Genomic DNA, 22558 nt, shown 5'->3' with positions numbered 1-22558 from the left:
TTAACTTGTTTTGATTTTTAATATTTATATTATTTAATTTATGTAATTTTAAATTATTTATATTATTTAATCTCTATAATTTTAATTATTGATACTTTTTAGTTCACCTAATCAAAGTTAAAATAATTATACTAGAATTTTATATGACAAAAATCTATAAAATAATTAAAAAGTCTGATTTTTTAAAATACAGAGACATTTTAATTGAAAATAAATTATAAAGACTTAATAGTAATTTTATCTAAAAATTAAATTAAGATTACCCTGTGATTTTTTAATATTGAAGATTTTTTATGTAATAATAAATATAATATTAATAGTAATATTTATCATAAAGCATATATAATATTTAGTATTGAAATAAAACCCTTTATATCTTTTTTTTAAATAAATTACTTTAAAAAAAATTAGTTAAATTATTGCAATCATTGCTGAATTGTTATTTTTAAAAATATTTTTCCAAGTCAAAAATTGAATTTTTTTACTTGAATTTTTTATTGTAAATTTAAAAATTAATAAAAAAAATTAATTAAATTAAATTCTTAAAATTTTATATTGGCAATGTTTTTCTAAAAGGAAAATGTTGGAATATATTAAAATTTAAATACCAAATGAAGAAGCAAGATATTGAGCAGATATATCCCATCCGACAGAAAATAATTGAACGGCCAGGATTGACCCTAGCCTCTGCACACAATATCCAGAAGCCAGCAGTCTCTGAACCTCAGGGGCAGTATTGTCACAAAATAATAATAAATTAAAACTCGGTGGAAGCGATGAGAAGCCAAGCCGAGTCGGAAATGATTGATGACCGGCACCTTCAAAAAAAAGAGAGGAGTGGGCGAGTGACGTACACGTGTCAGAGACCCAGCTGTCGGATCTTATCCGAGCTAGAAAATGGTACCAAATAAAAGCCACATTATCTAGTTATGAATCTTTAATTTTGGCTACAAAGGAAAGGGAAGGAAAAGAAAGCAGGAATATTTTCAAATTTTTTTAAATAAATAAAAAATAAAAAAATAATAGAAGAATTGCGTAAATTTGAATTTTGATTTGAAATCCGCCCCTGCAGCTGGAGCGCACTCTACATCCCGCTTCCTGATTTTAGGATTCAAAGCCTGGACCCCACCACCCACATGCTCTCATAGTCTCATTTATTTTGCCCCCTCCTCTATTATTATTAAAATTTATGTATGTAGTTCTAATACACCACTATTATTAATTATACATTTCTCAATCTCATTTCTCAACATTCTATCAAGGTGGAGTAGGGGTGTGCAAACGGTCAGTTCAGTTTTGAATCGAATCGATAAAATTAAAAATTAAAAATTAAAAATTTTAAAAACCTAACCGAACCTATTGATAAGAGAAAATCGAATCGAATTGAATCGATAAATTTTAATTCGGTTCGGTTTTAAACCGATCAAATCGAAATTTATAAAATTTCATATTTTTAACATTAAATCTAAATAATAAAAACATAAAAACAAAAAAAATTAGAAATCAAAACTAAAAAATCTTTAGATTCGGTTCGGTTTTCTTTGATTTCGGTTCGATTCGATTCGATTTGATTCAATTTGATTCGATTTTTTTTATTTCCTATATATTAATAATTTCGGTTCGGTTCTGTTCAGTTTTTTTTTTATGAAAATAACCGAACCGAACCGATTAACCAAAATTATCAAAATTATAAACCGAACCGAACTGATTAAATTATAAACCGAACCGAACTGATTAAATTTTAAAACCGAACCGATTGAACCGAATTAATCGGTTCGGTTCGATTTTTCGGTTTAAACCAAAACTGCACACCCCTAAGGTGGAGTATTCCTATATCATATCTCTCTCTTATTTTTAATGGGAGAATTTTCTCTCAATTATTCATTTTCTCTTTGGGTTTTTTTATCAACCGAGAAAAAAATTTATCAATATTGAAGTTTATCTAAAATTATGAAATTTCAAATTCAAATTTCAACTTGGGGTTGTTTTCCCTCACCTGAGTTGGGTGTACATATATTTTGAGTGTTGGTTTTACAGGTTGGGCAAACTTGAGAATTGGACAGCATAGGCTCTTAAGGGGAGAGTAGGAATGTCAAGGAGTTCGTTGACAAGAGTGCCTTAAGATTGACCCAAGGCTATCTGAGACTGCAATGCCTTGAATCTTGGTTTTCAACGCCTACTTTCGTTGCTAGCTTTTACTTTGCTGTTGAGCTTGGTGTGTGTGGTTCGATGGAGGATTGAAAGATATGCTCAAAGATGGTGGTAGACAGCAAGGAGGTGTTTCGTTGTCTTTGGTGCCACTATTCTTTTTCCTCAGCTTCTGCATCAATCCTATTTTGGGTAGTCGACGACATTGTTGTGGAGGTTTGGATGGTTTTAGCTTCCTGTGTTCTAAGGGTTGTAGCGGTATTGTTTTTAACAATATTGGTAGGGCTGATTTACGCTGAATAGTTCATGTAATCTGCCCATTTTACTTTGGTTATGCTATCTTGCAATTTCAAAAAAAAAAAAAAAAAAAGTGTCTTTAATACAAATTTTATATGCATCTTATATAAATCATATATAAAAATAAATTTAATAATTATTAAATTAAATGTTTAGTAAAATAAATTTATAATACTAATAAACTTATAAGTACTTGCAATTGCATGGTGGGTTTCAAATTTCAAACTTCAACTCATATTGTATGGCTCTTTTGAGACTGATCGATTACTCAACCATTTGTGAGGGTCTTGTCAATTAAGAAAAGGAGCCAACCTAGTTGGTTGGTTAGTACTAGATTTTTGGGACAAAAATGTATTCCAGTCATTTTCATTTCTTCTTTTGAAAATTCATCGGGATATACAAAAAAGCACGCAGAGAAAGAACAGTAGAACACAACTTACCCAAATTCAACCAAATAATAATTTTTACAAAAAAAAAAAAAAAAAAAAGAAAGAAAACACTTCATCTGTTCTTTATACTTGCATCTCCATTGAGGTGTTTATGTAAACAAAACAAATACATTTCCTCGGAGTTGGGCCACATTAATTTCATTATGGGCCAGGGTTGATGCAAGAGATTTCGATGACATCAATGCAACTCCTACGGTGGGCCAGATTTGTCATCCAATTAACATCACAAAATGTTCTTATCAAAATGAGCAAAGAAAATGGTCCATCACAACAGAGAACTCGCCAATTGCATGGCAGAACATATTATCGCATAAAATCCTAACACAAAAAAATTATATAAGGATACAAATACAGACCAGGAAAGGAGATTGTCAAAGCAATTCCGCACATACTTCCACAAGGAATCCAGATAAAGTTTGATGAGCAAGAGGGAGGAGATGAGACTTTCTTGGTTTATCTACGGTAGCCACGGTCAGCTGACAACGAGCGATCCCTGTGCCTCCTATGTGAATCATAATCATCTCCCCTCCTACTATATGGAGACCGTGATCTTCCACGCCGGTCCCTTGAATAATAATCTCTGTCTCTGTCTCTGTCTCTGTCTCTGTCATCCCATCGGCGAGGTGAGTAGCTGCGGGACCGTCTGTGGCCACGACCTGCACATTTTAGACCAATAAATATACAAAGTACTGATGAAGCAAGAATCAATTATCCCACGCAATTATTGTAATGTCTTGAACTTTGCCAAAAAAACATTAAGGAAATGTTACGAAGGACATTTTAAGACTGAATAGAAACCTTATTTACTTAATGTTTTGAGCTAGTGAGCTTGTTGCAGCCCTGAAACATTAAGGGCCTAAGGGGCGAGAATATTGAAATACAGAGTCTCACACTGTTATGGAAAGTCAATCACTATATTATGGAAAGTCAATCACTATATTATTTCTCTGTATATTCTGTATTCTGTATTCCTATTTAGGATTTCTTATTTAGGATTTCTTCCTAATTAGTAGAACACAATTATAGGAATTAATTGTATATATATACCTATATACAGATTAATTAAAATCAATGAGAATCATCTCTTTCTACATAGTATCAGAGCATGTCATCAATCTAGGGTGACTATTTGTTCTCACTACCCAGCTCAGGAGAGACCTTGGCTGCCGATCGGCCGTTTCAACCCCGATCAACATCACCGGCGTCGCCTCAACCCCCTCATTCCACCACTGTGTGCTGTTGCTTGATCCAGTATACCATTAAAGGACTTCTGAGGTTTGGCTCTCAGATCCTATTTCGGTATTTGCTTGATTTGTGATTTTGGGTTATTTTGCTGCTTGATTTGTGGTAGGGTGACTATTTGTTCTCACTACCCAGCTCAGGAGAGATCTTGGCCGCCGATCGGCCGTTTCAACCCCGATCAACATCACCGGCGTCGCCTCAACCCCCTCATTCCACCACTGTGTGCTGTTGCTTGATCCAGTATACCATTAAAGGACTTCTGAGGTTTGGCTCTCAGATCCTATTTCGGTATTTGCTTGATTTGTGATTTTGGGTTATTTTGCTGCTATAAGCACTTTGGATTAACGTTTCGGTTAGTTTTCTTTGTCTCAATAAATGGCAGACAATAAGAATGTTATTTCTGATGTGATTCCGACACAAACTTAATAGTTCGAATTACCTGGAGTGGAGTAAGACTGTTAGGGTCTATTTGCGTAGCATTGATAAGGATGATCACCTTATTAAAGATCCACCCACTGATGATACACGACAAACTTGGCTAAGGGAGGATGCTCGTTTGTTTTTGCAGCTTCGAAACTCGATTCATAGTGAGGTAATTAGTTTAATTAATCACTATGAATTTGTTAAGGAATTGATGGATTACTTAGATTTTTTGTATTCTGGTAAAGGAAATATCTCCCGTATTTATGATGTTTGTAAGGCATTCTACCGTGCTGAGAAAGAGGATAAGTCTCTCACGGCTTATTTTATGGATTTTAAACGGGTATATGAGGAACTTAATGTATTGTTGCCTTTTAGTCCTGATGTGAAAGTCCAGCAGGCCCAACGGGAGCAACTGGCTGTTATGAGTTTTCTTGCAGGCCTTCCTTCAGAGTATGAGACTGCTAAATCTCAGATTCTCTCCAGTCCTGAGATTTCCTCTTTGCATGAAACATTTACACGGGTCCTTCGTATAGAGAGTACTCAATCTTCACAGCCTGCCAGTAGTGCTCTTATTAGCCGTAATCCAAATGGACAACAGGGTAATAGAAGAGGAAGTAGAGGAGAAATTACAGGCAACAGAAGTAATCAGCGTAATGGAGAGGCTAGTTCTAATCAGGACTGGCAGCAGAGAGTTCTACAGTATCTTCCTCTGAGAAAACTATTTTGGTATCTGCAGAGGATTTTGCACAATTTTCCCAGTATCAGGCATCTCTAAAGCCTACCAGTTCCCCTGTCACTGCGATTGCTAAGTCAGGTAAATCCACTACATGCCTTGTGTCTTCTTCATCCAAATGGGTTATTGATTCTGGTGCGACAGATCACATGACAGGTAATTCTAGTCTTCTATCTGTTTTTCAGTCTAATCTCACTTCCTCTACTGTTACTTTAGCTGATGGTTCCACTTCTTGTGTCATGGGTTCTGGAACTGCGAACCCGACTTCATCAATTTCTTTGTCTTCTGTTTTGTGTCTACCAAAATTCTCTTTTAATCTACTTTCTGTTAGTAAACTTACTTGTACCTTAAATTGTTATGTTTCCTTTTTTCTTGACCAGTGTTTGTTTCAGGATCTTACAACGAAGCAGATTATTGGTAGAGGACGCGAGTCAGGTGGTCTCTACATTCTGGAAAATCATGTACTGCTGTCGCTTGTTTGCTCCAGTACCTTAACACCTCTTGAAGCTCATTGTAGATTGGGTCATCCTTCTTTGTCTACCATGAAGAAGCTGTGTCCTCAATTTCAGTATTTATCAGTACTAGAATGTGAGTCGTGTCAGTTTGCAAAACATCATCGTTTGCCTTCTGTGTCTAGAGTCAATAAACGGGCTTCATCCCCTTTCGAGTTAGTTCATTCTGATGTTTGGGGTCCTTGTTCTGTTACATATAAAACTGAATTTCGTTATTTTGTTACTTTTGTTGATGATTACTCTTGTGTTACCTGGTTATATTTAATGAAGAATCGTTCTGAGTTGTTTTCTATCTTTTGTGCCTTTTGTAATAAAATCAAAACTCAATTTAATATTTCTGTGCGCATATTAAGAAGTGACAATGCCAAAGAATACTTTTCACCACAATTTCAGCCTTATACGACACAAAATGACATTCTTCATCAGTCTTTCTGTGTAAATACCCCATCCCAAAATGGCGTGGCCGAAAGAAAAAATCGTCATCTTCTTAAGGTAACTCGTGCTCTTCTTTTTCAGATGAAAGTACCTAAACACTTTTGGGCGGATGCAGTTTCTACGGCATGTTTTTTTATCAATCGTATGCCGTCTTCTGTTCTTAACAGGGATATTCCTTATACTACTTTGTTTCCTACAAAATCTTTGTTCCCTATTGAACCCCGTATTTTTTGTTGTACCTGTTTTGTGCGTGATGTTCGTCCACAGGTTACTAAATTGGATCCAAAATCTCTCAAATGTGTCTTCCTTGGGTACTCCCGGCTCCAAAAAGGGTACCGTTGTTTCTCTCATACTCTTAATCGTTATCTTGTTTCTGCAGATGTCACATTTTTTGAGTCCACTCCATTTTTTCCTCCATCATCTATGTATGAGAGTCAGGGGGAGGAGGATGATCTCTTAATATATACTGTCCAACCAATGTCTAGTCCTCTCCCACAACCTGTTCCTTCTGTCTCTAGACCTACTCGACCTCCTGTTGTTCATGTTTATTCCAGGAGATTGGAGATTCTTGACTCAGATCCTCCACCAGCTACTTCGTTGGGAGATCCTGTACCTCATAGTGACCATGATTCTAATCTAGACTTACCCATTGCTCTTCGTAAAGGTAAACGTTCATATACTTACCCTATCTCTTCTTTTGTTTCTTATAATCAATTGTCTTCTTATTCTCGGTGTTTTGTTACTTCTTTAGACTCTGTTCCTATCCCTAATACTGTTGATGAGGCATTGCCTCATCCTGGGTAGTGTGATGCTATGAAAGAGGAAATTGAGGCTTTAGATGCTAATAGTACATGGGAACTATTACCTTTGCCCACTGGTAAGAAAGCTATTGGTTGCAAATGGGTATTTACAGTAAAGGTAAATCCTGAAGGTTCTGTGGCTAGGTTAAAAGCACGCCTTGTAGCAAAAGGATATGCTCAGACATATGGGGTTGATTACTCTGATACTTTTTCTCCTGTAGCTAAACTTACTTCTATTCGCTTGTTTATCTCTTTAGCAGCTACATATGATTGGCCCCTGCATCAATTGGATATCAAAAATGCTTTTCTTCATGGTGATCTTCAGGAGGAAGTGTATATGGAGCAACCACCTGGGTTTCTTGCTCAGGGGGAGTTGGGTAAAGTTTGTAGGCTTCGAAAGTCTCTTTATGGCTTGAAACAAAGTCCTAGGGCATGGTTTGGGAGATTCAGTGAAGCAATACAAGAATTTGGTATGCAAAAGAGTAAGTGTGATCACTCAGTATTTTATAGGCAATCTGAGGCTGATCTAATTCTCTTGGTAGTCTATGTGGATGACATTGTCATCACTGGGAGTGACTCTGCAGGTATTTCATCTCTTAAAACCTTCCTCCAAACTCAGTTTCAGACCAAAGACTTGGGATTGTTAAAGTATTTCTTGGGTATCGAAGTTATGAGAAGTAAGAAGGGTATTTTCTTGTCTCAAAGAAAATATGTCCTCGATCTATTGACAGAGACAGGAAAATTAGGTGCTAAGCCTTGTAGCGCACCAATGACTCCAACTTTACAATTGTTAGCAGGGGATAGTAAGTTGTTTGAAGATCCAGAGAGATACAGGAGATTGGTAGGAAAATTGAACTACCTTACAGTCACTCGTCCTGACATTGCTTATGCCGTTAGTGTGGTAAGTCAGTTTATGTCTTCCCCAACTGTTACTCATTGGGAAGCCTTAAAACAAATCTTGTGTTATCTGAAGGGCGCTCCAGGAAGAGGTTTACTATATGGTAATCATGGGCATTTGAATGTTGAATGTTTTTCAGATGCCGACTGGGCTGGATCTAGGGTTGACAGGAGGTCAGCTACTGGATATTGCGTTTTTATTGGAGGAAATTTGGTGTCTTGGAGAAGCAAGAAGCAGAGTGTAGTTTCTCGATCTAGTGCTGAATCCGAATACAGAGCCATGGCACAATCAGTATGTGAGGTAATGTGGATACTTCAATTACTAGATGAGACAGGTTTTAAGACCTCCCTGCCTGCGAAATTGTGGTGTGATAATCAAGCTGCTCTTCATATTGCTTCTAATCCGGTGTTTCATGAGCGGACCAAACATATTGAGATTGATTGTCACTTTATTCGTGAAAAGATTTAACAACAGATCATCTCAACAGGACACATCAAAACTGGAGAGCAGTTAGGAGATATTTTCACAAAAGCTCTGAATAGAGCTAGGATTGACTACATTTGTAACAAGTTGGGCATGATTAACATCTATGCTCCAACTTGAGGGGGAGTGTTATGGAAAGTCAATTACTATGTTATGGAAAGTCAATCATTATATTATTTCTCTATATATTCTGTATTCTGTATTCCTATTTAGGATTTCTTATTTAGGATTTCTTCCTAATTAGTAGAACACAATTATAGGAATTAATTGTATATATATACCCATGTACAGATTAATTGAAATCAATGTGAATCATCTCTTTCTACACACACAAATGTGAGAGTAGTTTCAGAAAGTACCTCGCCTATCTCTCAGACCATGATACCTGCCAGGAGTTGGTGTCCTGCCACGATTCCTTTTTGCCTGCATGTGCACAGAGAACACAAACAATATCATGATATGGAAAAGAGGAAGTTAAAATGAAAAGGATCAAAGGCGAAGTACAATTTAGTAAGTGAACTATCATCCATTCCACAAACAGCTCTTTGAAACTCATTTATATTTCATAACGTAACTGCATATTGCCATCTGGAATTGATGATAACAATCTGCACAAGAGTCACAGTTGCTGCATAGAGTTTCATTCTGCCACTCTTGCTATCATGGCTTATGTTGACCACTAGTAAAGACTACTAGAGTTATCATTCATCATCATTTGTTTTAGTAAGTCAGCCTTTGGTAATTAACATAATAAGATAACAAAATGGTGCATTGGCAATACTTGTTCTCTGTATAGGATATTTCAAAATAAAACAAAAAATAAATAAAAGCCAGGTCAGATACTATTACTAGTGAAGAAAGCATTACAGGGCATACAACCCTCTGCAAAATAGTCGAATTTGAATCGATGTGTTTGAAATGTCGATGCAGAACTCATGTCGTGATTCGTGAAGGTATAGATTCAACTGTTAAGAGCTTAGATTGTGAATTCGATGGAGTTACACAAACCAGACCTGCTGCCAAAACTTATCAGGCAACATCTCTGAAGAAAGAACTTCCAAACAATAATGACATGAAAATAACTCAGTTTCCCTACATTGTTTCTTTTTAAATCCTTCAATAGAAAATTACCTTTTCCACAGTGATTAATCGTCCTTCAAGCACTGAACGATTCAAATACTTGATACAGCGATCAGCATCATCAACTTTTTCCATGGTAACAAAAGCAAATCCACGGGATTCTCTGGTGCGAGGATCTGTTACCAGATGACACTCCACAACCTGAAAACAGAACTTGAATAAAATTTCTCTGCATAGAAATATCTGGCATAATGCTGAAAGATAATTATTTTCTTACACTCAAAGTAAACTACTAACTTATGGGTTACTACTTTATTGGAAGAATTGTCAAAATAGAAACTAGCACATGGAAATGGAAGACTGAATATAAAAGCTCTGGAATTATAAGAGGTGTAGCAAATGGTGGACCATGAATCACAAACTGTGCACATTACAACCATATTCCAGATATGCTATCCTTTTTATGTTGATACTTCTCTTGGTTGTTTCCATTAGCTCTGAAATATTGTTCTTATTTAATATGATAATCCACAGGTTTCAATTTCCTATTGTATCTATTTGGATCTTTGGTTCTAAAGAATATGACGAGGACGATCAATCATTTCCAGTCAATCATTTGGTGAGGCTTCAGAGTTCAGTGACATACTTCCAATTCTAAGTGTAATTCCACCAGATTTAAGAATTCCAAAACTACCAGAAACATCTGAAGGGAGGCTTCACATTGAAAATCCATAATATGTCAGAGCTAGGAATCTACTTTCTAAATCCAGATATGTTAATGCAATCTCTAAACACTTCACAGAAGTATCTCAAGTGAACCTATCTAACAGAGATGTGAACACTAGTTTGTACTACCATGTTAGGTGATTCTTAAACAAAAATAATGTGCAAAGCAACATATTCATTGGCATGCAGGAATTATTTTTATGACTATACCTTCCCTTCTTTGTTAAAGAACTTCTCAAGATCACTGGTGGTGACCCTAGTGGATAACCCAGTTACATACAAATTATTTCCAGGATTTGCTGCTTCTGTAGAATCACGACTCCTGGAGCAACAAAAATCAAGTATAATTCAAAATTTCACTACCATGGAGACACGCAGACAAGCACAGACAAAGAGAGAGAAAGTATGCACTTTACACCAGAGTGCATGAAACAATCAACATATCAGTAAAGCAAGAAAAGTTAAACATATACCTGGATCGACTTCGACGAGACCTTGACAAGGACCTTGATCGACGACCTTTAACAGGTGAAACTGAGGCGCGCGGTGAAGCAGATCTAGGACCACAATGAAACCCAATGTAACATATTACTCTTTAAGTACAGTTAAATGAACAGAACAATAAACTATCAAAACAGAAAAAAAGACCAAGGAATTTAACGGGTACTCACCTCCCTTCCCTTGAGTATGACATCTCTGCCAATGTCCTAAGAAAAAAAAAATTCCACCAAACATTAGAACTTCACCATCTTAATTAATATAGTTGAATCGCATGCATACATATTCACATAAGTATGTGTGCACTTGTCAAAACCTATTTTTAGGGATTAGGGTTTAGGTTCAAAAGGCAGCTAAAATCTTCAGCTAAGGCATAAAAGCCTGATTCAATTTTATGGTTCATTTAGCTTGTTAACATACACACGTTTACAACTTATAAACACATGCGAATTATATAACATAATATGGTATATGAGAAATGAAGCTCGAACAACTGCAGATTTCAGTCCTATTAGAAGCTATAAAAACCAAAATTTAGAAATTTCAATTCATTTATCATTTTCTTTCTTATTCCAGCACTTTCTCACCCACCAAACAGAACATCAATCAATTCAAATCTGAAAAGAATTTAAATTCACAAACAAGGCATGTTTTTGACATACAAATTCCTTAAAAATAGCTCCATACTCCTAATTTCTCTTGCCTTTGGCGTTGAAAGGAATCAATTTTATGGAAGATAGAAATATAGTCTACACAGAGATCCACTGTTTCTGACAGAAGAATTACATTAATCCAAACAATTAAGAGTTCTAATCAAAATCGTTTTCTTTGCGGAAGATATGAAGAAAGTTGATTTTGATTACCTTCGGAGCCGATTCCGCTGAGTCAACTCAGATAGCTGAGACCCGGTTTATGGTGCGTTTGCTTGCCTCTGGCGAAAGAGAAAAGCCTTCGATAAGAGCGAGTGACATTAGGCAGAGTAATTAAACATCGAGAATATTGTTGTACAGTAGCACGTGATTTGCACTTGCATCGTTTGTATACCGTTATTTCAGAATACCGTTGGAAAATAACAGAGGAAAGGTGGTTTTTTTTTTTTTTAATGGTAATTCATTGGAGTAGAAAAAGAGGCCTCAGGCCCGTTACATTAAAAAAAAAAAAAAAAACTCATTGCAATAAAAGGAGTCCCACTAAAAATTAGGAATAAACCTAACATATAATTTAGTTTAGCTCAAAATATAAAGTCTCTTAATATAAGTCCAAACTAGGTAACCAAGATCTAAAAAAAAGGCTAATTATTAGGTGCACTCACTAAAAAATAATGCTCCCTCTCTCTCTCACAGAAAATGGATCCTTTTTATATTTCTATTATTATATAATAAAAAGGGAGTCACATGTGATTGTGAGAAAAAGGGTAGGTACCCAAGCCAAAATCAACCCACATCAAAATTAAATAAAAGGAAATTAGACCTAATTCTGGCTTGACCTGAAAGCAGGTATCCAGACAAGTTGGGAGACGATGCTACTGCTCTCACATCCGAACTGAAGCTGAGTCATCGTCGAGCAGGCAAAAGACAACTGGACGAAGCACAAAGGAAACACATAAGCTAAGGTAGTGATTCTATCCACAAATAGTGCCTAGAAGACGAGCAACCCAAAAGGACCTTCAAGCATTAGACGCACCCAGAACCATGGTGCAGAGCATATCCGAAGTCAAGGGGAGCACACAAGCACGAGGTAGAACTCTTTTGCATCTTCGGCCATTAAGAGAATGGATGCCCAAGGGCGCAACATTGGTAGCATCCCCAAGAAATACCACACAGACAAAATGGAGAACTCATTGATGCCAGCAGATCTTTGCTTTAAGTCGGAAGACACAGTCACCAACCCACCCTACCCACCAGCAAATACACGCTACAATAAGAAAGCCCTATTGCTGTTACTCTTGGAACCTAAGCTATTTCATATTCCTTCGCAGGTTTTAGATAACCTTTACAAATGAACCGCAGTCTTGCATGCAACAAATTACAAGGTAAAATTATATATAGCCGTGTCAGAGGGGTGTGGATGGACCCATGTAGAGCTGAAGAAGGGGGCCATCTCCCGCCAAAGGGACATGAGACAGTCGATAAAGCTCGACAGAGAAAAGACCTAGTGTCTCAAATGAGTGAAACCAAAAAAAGAGAAAACGAAAGAGAGACTCAAGTCTATAAATAGGATGAGCAAAGAAAAGATGGAGGAAAGATTTACGCAAACCTCATATTGAATTAGTTGATAAATTTTATTTGTCACATTTTTATTAATAATTTATTTTTATATTGAATTAATTGATAGATTTCATGTATCATTTGTCATATATTTTTATTATTCGTTACATTATGTTAATTGATAACTAGTTATTTTGATGATGCCTTATGTAGATTATTTATTATTTTATTTTATATTAATATTTATTTTATAATTTTAGTATGTTAATAGAATTTTTAATTAATTAAGTTAAATACAATTTAAATTTGCATTAAAATTTTGAACAATTATATGTATATCAAAAACAAATTAAAATTTCATTTATCTCTAAATTATTTTATAAGAGTGTAACAATATAATACCTTATAATTTTTGTAGCAATTGATTAACCTTTCATTTGATAAAAAAAATATGAAGGCATGTTCATTTAATTCTAAATTTCAAAATATTATGATAAGTTGATTAATATACATATATTTTTTTATTTTTTTAATTATATTTAATGAAGACTTTTTAATAAGCTATTTGACAATTTTAAAGTAGCCAAGGCTCTCTCTCTTTATATATATAATGTTAAATGAAATTTAAATTTGTATTAAGATTTTAATAATTATATGCCTATCAAAATCAAATTAAATTTTCATTTGTATCAGATGGGCCACTTCGACCCATTAGCGTGACAGAACTAGAAATTAACATGGGGTAAAGATATTTTTTTTTCTCTTCTTTCAATTATAGTTGAAAAAATAATTTCTAAATTTTAAAAACTTCTTTTAATAAAATATGCATAATTAAATTTATTTTTACTCATAATATTAACATTTTAATTTTACTAACTTAAAATTTTATTAATTAGACCTTATATTTTTTTTTTCTCTTCTAAAGAATGAGTGATCACTTTCAATTATAGTTGAAAAAGTAGTTTCTAAATTTTAAAAATTTCTTTTCATAAAATACACATCAATAAATTTATTTTTACTCATGATATTAACTTTTTAATTTTACTAACTTAAAATTTTATTAATTAGTTCTAATTCAAACATACACATAATTATAAAGGTAATAACTTAAAATTTCATGAAAAAAATTTATAAGTTTACAATTTATACATGAATATGATTACCAAAATAAAACATAAGTCATTAAAAATTAATAAAATTTTTCATCCATCAATATTAAATATCAAAGTTTAATATTTTACTAACTTAAAATTTTATTAATTAGTTCCCAATTCAAAATACACATATATAATTACAAAAGTAATAACTTAAAATTTCAAGAAAATTTTATAGGTTTACAATTTACACAAATATAATTATCAAAATAAAAAACATGTCATTAAAAATTAATAGAAATATTTGTCAAAATTTCCATTCATCCATATAATATATAAATATGAGAAAGAGAGAGAGGGGGAACATTAGCTTTGACCAAATTGCCCTTTATTATTTATAGTATTTGCAATTATATTTTTTAATATTTAAATTAATTTTAAAATTTATATAAATTTAAAATTTTTAGGACTTAAAATTTAATTGTTTATATAATTTTAGAATTTATATAAATCTAAAATTCTTAGTTCTACTTGTACTTAAAGTCTACTTAATTAAATTTTTATTATAATATAGTTTTAAATAAAATTTTATAAAAAAACCTTCATGATTTATATTATTTACAGAAAAAAATAGAAAGATATTTTATTTATATAAATAACTTTTTTAATGAATCCTAATAAATTTTTATCTCTAATTTATAATTATTTATATAAAATTGTTTTAATATAATTATATTTGAATTTACATAAAAAAATGAAAAAAGAAATTAATTTTTATCAACCAAATATATAAATTCTTTTATTAATATTTTTAAAATTTTCATTTAATTTAATTTCTTATAAGTTCATTAAAAAAATATTTCATATAAAATAAATTTAAATTTTTCTTAATTATAGATATATTTCTAAAATTCTTAATTATTACATTAATATATAAATTAGTTTTAATTAAAATTGAATTTATAAATCTTATGTAAATACTACTAATTGATAAGCTTTATATATATATATATATATATAAAGCTTATCAATTAGTAGTATTTACATAAGATTTATAAATTCAACAATGGATAAAAATATTGATTAATTTATAAAAAAAATATTTAATTAGTATGTAATTTATATAATATATAAATGAGGGAAGAACGTTGGGATTTCTCAAAATATCCTTCACCAATTTTATTATTTATAATTATATTATTTTTTACTATTTAAATTAATTTTAGAATTTATATAAATTAAAAATTTTCAGTCCTATTTGTATTTAAATTCTACTTAATTATTTTTTTATAATTCAAAATATTCATTTATAATTATAAAATTAAATATAAATATATATAACAAAAAAGCTATACGTTAATGTTATAGTACTTTGTTAGGATTAGAATAGAAATAGTAATTTTTTTTAGTAGATTAAAAATATGTAAAATATTAAAAAACATAAATGTTAGTGAATCCTAATTGAATTTTTTTTTTCTAATACATACCTAATAAAATGCACATATTATTTATATTTTTTTATTAGCAATGAAAAAACAATTATATAATGACATTTACTTGCCTTTGTATCACAATTTAGAGTCCCGAAGGTTCTTGACTAACTTCATTAGAGTTGGAAAATGAGAAGAAAACAAATATCAAATTTGGATATGATTACAATTCCAATAGAATGATTCCATGGTGAGGAAAATAGTTCTGAACAGATGACTCAATAGAAAGGTTTGTATATGAAAAATCCTTCACATAATAAATAGTTATTTAAGCTCATTTTATTGGAAGGAATACAATAGCTATTATGTGGCTTGTGATGTCTGTGCAAAAGGAATCAAGCAACACATAAATATTATACATACAACCACATCATAATTATACAACACTGCAATTTTCATCAAAACTGAAGTATAAAGAATAAGGATCAAACAAGATGAAACCAAATTATAATAACAAAGAAGAAGAAAAACATTCACAAAAAAACACAAGCATTTAATATGAAGCATACAGAAAACTCAGAACACATTAATAAGGCATCAGAAATACAACCCAGATCATCAAATCCCGAAATAAATCGATTTGCAAGAGGCAAAGACAAAAGGTGAAACTATAGTGACAATGATAATAAATACTTGATAATGATGATAAATACATGTAAACTTTAGAAATTAATATTACGTCCATATATCAATAATAATTTTTTATAAATTATATATTTTATTACTTTTAAATAATTAGAAAAAACTTAACAAATAAAAGCTTCACATTACACCCATGTTAGCATACTCACTTTATATATCTAATTTATGATTTAAAATGTTAAGTGAAGCAATTTAATATAAATACATTATTTTTCAAAAATAAAAAAAGACATCAATAAAAAAATCTATTAGGTATTTATTATTACCAATTAAATTTATTATTAAAATATACACATTTAATGACATCTGGTTAATGTATTTAAGGTAACATTTTTAATAAAAATTTAAATAATAATGTCAAAAAAATCAATAAGTTTTACTTCAGTGGTTTTAAAATCATTTACAGAGTTATAAAATCTCAAGTTTGAATCCTAATTAAAGCCAATTATACCTATTAAATATGTCAAATAAACCTTTAACATTAATTTTTATCAAGAGATACGTTGTTTCAAAAATTATTTTAAGAAATATTTGTTATTGTCATACAATAATAAGTCATAAAAGTTAGAAATAAGCTCTTTTGCATTGAAATACGAAAGCCGTAAAAATAAACTTAGTCAAATAATTCATTACCTATCACGATCCTTATGTTGTGCAATAAGATCATATATGGAGAATAATGCTAATAGAGTTTTTCAAAATATACTTGATCGATGAGGATACAAGACAACTATTATATAGTGAATCTCTTATTATAAATTAAACAAGTATGATTGATTATAGTCCTAACAAAAAATAAGACAAGTAATACATTGTGTAAAAGTAGTGAATATGATAAAAGGTGAGAGGTACTATTTAAGACTGCTCTTAAACTATATAAAAGATTCAAAATCATTTGATGACCTACTAACAATAAAAGGTGTTTAATGCTCAGCATTCAAAAAAAATTTAGAAGGAATGTAATATATGCGAAAATACCGGTTAGACAACATGCTAAGAAGCAAATATTTTTATTTATAATATCGCTATTGCATATAGAAAATGAATAATATACATTTTATTTCAAAAGAAAGCAATTTACAATTGTTTATACTTTACAATGACAATAAATAAAGCCTAAGGACAAACAGTATCAAATGTCAGTGTATATTTTATCAAAAGATGTTTTCTCCTATCAACAACATGTATATTATAGTAGCACTATCAAGAGGAGTATCGATGTCAACCAGGAAAGTTCCTATCAAGTCAAATAAGGTGAAAAGAAAAAAGAAAAGAAGGAAACATATATGAAGAATATCATCCACAAAGAAATCTTACTCTCACATAGATAATATAATAACAAAATTTATATTCGAATATAATCAAAATATTCAATATTTATATCAAAATAATATGAACACTATAGTAAACCTGTATTTTGAAGCCAATTGATTTACTATAACAATCTTATAAAATAAACCAAAAAACACTATAAAATTAAATGTGACATTACATTATTTTATAATACTACTTATATATATATAATGAGGATGTACAAACAGTACACATAACGTGCAGCGCATGTTAGATAAAAAAAACTAGTCTATATTAAATATCAAAGTTTAATAAAAATTATATAAATAAAATTATCAATTTTAATTATGAAATTGAATAAAACAAGTAGAGAATAGTAATAGATAATATATGAGAAAGAAAGTAGAACCTTGAGATCTTCAACTTCTAAGTTTTTAAGAGTATATATATAAGTAATTATGATTTGTAACTCTGATAGGTTAAAATTTATTTAATTAAGAGTTTGAATCATGAGATGAATCAAGTTAAAAATACAATAACAATTGAATTTAAATATTAAAAAAGAAAAAATTTGGATTAGACTAGTTGTGTAGCATTAGTCTAATTAGGAGGGACAACATGAAGAAACAGATCTTCAACTAGTTGTGATTTTTTTTTATTTTTTTTTTAAGGAATCAAACAGCAGGTTCATCATTAATCAAAGCGGTTTGTTTATCACTTTCTAGGAATTAATTATTCCATTTGCTAATCAAACAATTTGAAGGAATGTAATATTCCTTATCAACTTTTCAATAAGAAACAAATTCATGTAATGGTGGTGATTAAGGACAGCTGGGGAAGGATTCCAAATGGCTAGATATCAAATTTGGAGTACAAATTTAGAATCTCTTGATATTGAAGCTTTTCTAGCATGCAAGCTACTGCCTTCTAATATCTCACATGAGTGGATGATTGTAAATGACTTGAACTCTGTTCCGCAACAATTTTTAAATTACAGTGTTTGGATCATAATTAAAACACTATTTCTTTTATTTGTATTAACATAGTGTTTATATTATCATTTAGACTCTAGATGTTGAGAGAGTGATTTATAAAAAAATTCGCTTCTTAATTTTTAAAAGTTAAAAGGAGCGTTTTGATAAAATCAACTTATTATTTTTATATTTAACAGCTAATCTAATAATTATTTGCACTAAACACTTTTATTTTAAATCACTATATAAATATTTAATCACTAATAACTAATATCTAACAATTAACAACTAAATAAAATAATTAACAATATTAAAACAATTAATATTATTGATCAAGGCTTAAGTTAAAAAACCAAAAATTTTTTATTTAATAGCACAACAAAAGGAAGACGATCAAATTCCACCGTACACTTTGTGGTCTTAGATTTTTTTTTTCTTCTGCGATTATGGCTGCAACTCAAATAATTGCATGAAACAAAAATATTTAAATAGCAATGTAAAGATTAAGTTTCCTTAAGAACATCCAGCTAGAGAGTTCATACGGTCTTAAAGGAGCCAAAAACATGCAAAAAGAGAAGCCTTTTAGACTCTGCAACAAGATTTAACAAAATATGCAGAGAAGAAAGAAATGAGAATTCTACATACATCAGAATCAAACATTAACATCAATCAATCCTTCACAAATTTCCATAATATAATTGAACATGAGATATCAAAGGAAAACTAACCAAACTATTATACCTTATTCAAAAATCAAACATTTCTTTATCAACCCAACAGTTTCCTGTGGACATAAGCAGGGTTTGGTAATTGTTTGTGTCAGTTTCATGGTGATGTACAGGGTTCACCTAAGAATTTCACACACTTAAGGTGATTATAGGTGAGAGCCATGGGCTCAAAATTGGAACCCTCTGCTCAAGAAAAAAGAAGAAGAAGAAGAAGTCGCTGATAAACCATGAAATTAAGATGGCTGAAGGCTAGAATAAGCACCTCTTATTTACCAAGCATAAGGACTGAGCTGTTCTCCGTCGACATTGAAGTCTACAAATGGGTAGGATACTATTTCATCAATATCATCATAAGAAAGACTCAAGCTTGAGGGAAGCAAGAAAGCACAGAGAAAACACACAGGATCATAGCAGCAGAACCCATGATAAACCAAAATAAATAAGAAAATAAAAGCTTACGTCCCTTTAATCATGCCACCTTTAGTTATGTTAGTGAAGAAAGTGCAAGAAAGGATAAAAATGCTTCTAGTGAAGGGAGGAAAAGGTAAGTTATAATCAGGAAGGAACCAACCCTCTTTAGTTTACACACTGTAAAAGAAATAACATTAGACTTTCCAATTGGTGTTACTCAGTTACTGTTACATCTATGGATTCAAACAATCAATTGAACAAAGACCCTGAATTTCTAATTGTAATGTTTCTTTTCAAGAATTTGGTTTGAGCATTTGCAGTATTAGTGTAATCTGACACCTTTGCTGCAACAAATTGGCCTTGGTGAGATGGAACACAGTCAATGACATTAAAATGCAGAGCCACTGCCCTTAGCTTTTCCAAGCAACATATCTTTGGCTTCATTTATTTTAGAAGCAAGGTAATGGCTACCACCAGCATCTGGATGGTTTGCAACCATCACCCTCCGATGAGCTTCCTTAACCTTATCTGATGGAGTACTTTCTCTGTCACAGGAAAAGAAGTGTATTAGTTTGGACATATGTTATGTGGAACAATGCATTTGGAAGACTTGAAGAACATCTGTTTGTATTATTGGCTCCAAATTTTTTAATACAAGTAAAAGTAGCTTAATAATATGAATCAAGCAAATTATATTAAAGTTTTGCCTTACAAACAGAGACACTCACTAAATGCATATACCTAAATAGACATGACAGAACAAACCCATCTAAAAGGAATGCAGGTGAAGAAGGCACTTGACCTCAGATCATTTGCACTCTTATCTTCGACACCATTGGCTATGGTTAATCAAACTAACCAAACTGATACATACACAAATAAACTAGAAATGCTAACATGATAGCAACAATAATGATGACTTTATCTTTCCAGCTTCAAGAGTTATGAAGCTCAGCCTATTACAAAGGGTGAAGCAGAGTATCTCTTCTCCAGAATATTTACTGTGGTTTAGGCCAAATTCACAAGAAAAAGAATGCCCATTTAAGAGACTAAAACTGATATTTACCTGGAAACCACACGACTTGACTACTCTCTAACAACCACATAGTTAAGTGCTGCTTAATTCCAATGCTACTTAAGACAAGCGAGGCAACATTAAGGAAACTGTCTAAAATACAAGAATAATAAAATTGTATACTAAAGACTGAAGACTTGGAACTATGGAAAATGATATGCAATCTATTGTGCAACATTTACAAAAGCAAAATTGCCATCAATAATCATACCTCAAAGTTGCATGTTATAGGCTAACAAAACAAACCTCAAAAGAATCTGGAATCAATTAGCCAATCAAATATCAGACTACTTTAGACAGGGCTGCAAATGAACCAAGCCATTCACTCAGCTTGGTATGGGGCTATCGGCTAGTTCAAGCTTGTTCATGCATGTAAACAATTAGCAAACATTTTCAAACCTAAATTTGAAGCTTCTCTACAATATAATACATACAAATTGCATGTTTGATCACAAATAATTAAAAAGAACAAAAATTACTGAGTATATTATTTTTTTTTAAAACAAATATTATAATTTTTAATAAACTAATCATTTCATTTACAACCCAAATTTACAGAGAAAAGATGTACCTAATTCCAAGTATTAGAGCTGCTTCCCTCCTCGTCATGACAGGTTGAAAACCACCTTCGTAGAATCTGCGCATCCTAGCTGTTGGTGGTCTTGCCTTGAATGCCTGCCAAGCCTGGATTCCATATCTGCCCGCGTAAGCAGCAGCAGCTATTGCCATTCCTGTTATCAATGGTGTAGCCTGGTGCAAAAATTTCAATTTGAACTCATTAATCAGGAAAGCAAAATAATTTGAAAGATATATATTAAAAAAAAAAAAAGAAAAATCGAAACTTTCACGGGACTTCTTTTTCCCCATTAAATAGATTCCCGAGAAAACCAACGAAAAACGAGAAGAGGCAGGTTCGAATCTTGTGACAGTTTAGTTTAAGACTATTATAACAAAAGCCCTAAACAAATGCGCATATGAACACAAAATTTTCCTGCGTTTTCTGGGAAACCAAACGGCTATAAATCTAATCCAACACATACAAAAAGAGTACTCGAAACCCTAGAAGAAAATATTATCTTGAGAATCCAAAAGAAAGGACAAAGCCATTGACGCAAGATAAAGACTCACCATTTCTGTTCTATGATACACTAGCGACGGTGGAGAAGGAAAGTCGGTAACTCAAAGGGAAGGAACGAAGCTACAGTCAGCGAGGCTTGTTTCACAGTAATGAATGAAATATAAATATAAGTTGCTGGGCTAATAATACGCCGCCGTTTAAGCTACATGTGCGCCACCGCCGCCTAATGGGAGTAGACCCCACCGCACCCAATTCTCTCCTCATAGCGATCTCACCGTCGTCCCTTCTTGACTTACATATATTTGAGCAGCCTGCTCTGACCATCCAAAAACGCTCGACTGAAGAAAGAAGAGGATTTTCTCTGATGAAAAGAAAACACAGAAGAAAGAGAAGGTCTTGATCTTTTTATCACTCAGAATATTTGAAGCGCAACGTGCTTGATGTTGCGTTCTTTTATCGGTCATCAGTTGCAAATGATAATGTTAACACTTGCCTTTAAAATGGTCGACCCAACAAGAAGCTCAAATTATTTACGGGTCACTCGATTTTTTTTTTTACAATGAATTTGCTATTCATATATACCCAATACGAAAATCAAGAAAATTTGTGTGCAGGCTAAGCTTAGGAGCACAAACGAGGAAGATGACGATGTTTATTTCTGGGAAGATGCAGAACATGATTATCGCGATGGTAGTATGATCGACCATGTTAATCACGATTGTATCATCTGTGGTGAACGTGTGTAATTGAGAGATTGATCTGTATGTGTGGTTTGACCAAACGGAGAGAAGGAAGCGAAGAAGAGGGATTGTGGCAAACAGCCACTATGGGCCTGCTCCGAT

General features: G+C 32.2%; 2 protein-coding genes across 4 annotated transcripts; both read right to left on the bottom strand.

The window, feature by feature from the left end:
- Nucleotides 1-3099: 3099 nt before the first annotated feature.
- LOC110647365 (serine/arginine-rich splicing factor SR45a) lies at nucleotides 3100-11722 on the bottom strand. Of its 3 annotated transcripts, XR_009151367.1 has the most exons (8): nucleotides 11588-11722; nucleotides 10898-10922; nucleotides 10700-10783; nucleotides 10437-10548; nucleotides 9552-9701; nucleotides 9288-9433; nucleotides 8780-8843; nucleotides 3500-3550 (listed from the first exon to the last, which is right to left on the bottom strand). XR_009151367.1 is itself a non-coding variant. In XM_021801160.2 (7 exons), exons 2-7 carry the CDS (start codon nucleotides 10918-10920, stop codon nucleotides 3348-3350), a joined length of 636 nt encoding a protein of 211 aa, XP_021656852.2. In that variant the 5' UTR covers nucleotides 10921-10922; nucleotides 11588-11719; the 3' UTR covers nucleotides 3100-3347. The 3 variants fall into 3 exon arrangements, 2 of the variants coding, with proteins under 2 accessions (XP_021656852.2, XP_058009657.1); XM_021801160.2 differs by lacking the exon at nucleotides 9288-9433 and having other exon boundaries at nucleotides 3100-3550; nucleotides 11588-11719; XM_058153674.1 differs by lacking the exon at nucleotides 9288-9433 and having other exon boundaries at nucleotides 3100-3550; nucleotides 10898-10933; nucleotides 11588-11702.
- A 7953-nt stretch (nucleotides 11723-19675) lies between these two features.
- Nucleotides 19676-21926, bottom strand: LOC110647364 (mitochondrial import inner membrane translocase subunit TIM14-3). Its single transcript, XM_021801159.2, has 3 exons — nucleotides 21767-21926; nucleotides 21210-21388; nucleotides 19676-20108 (listed from the first exon to the last, which is right to left on the bottom strand). The coding sequence occupies exons 1-3, from the start codon at nucleotides 21767-21769 to the stop codon at nucleotides 19952-19954; spliced, it is 339 nt and encodes a 112-aa protein (XP_021656851.1). The 5' UTR covers nucleotides 21770-21926; the 3' UTR covers nucleotides 19676-19951.
- Between the last annotated feature and the right edge of the window lie 632 nt (nucleotides 21927-22558).

Source organism: Hevea brasiliensis, chromosome 9 (genome assembly GCF_030052815.1).
Source record: "Hevea brasiliensis isolate MT/VB/25A 57/8 chromosome 9, ASM3005281v1, whole genome shotgun sequence".
Classification (NCBI taxonomy): Eukaryota; Viridiplantae; Streptophyta; class Magnoliopsida; order Malpighiales; family Euphorbiaceae; genus Hevea; species Hevea brasiliensis.
Note: the sequence above shows the minus strand (reverse complement) of the source record. Positions and strands in the feature narration are given on the sequence as shown.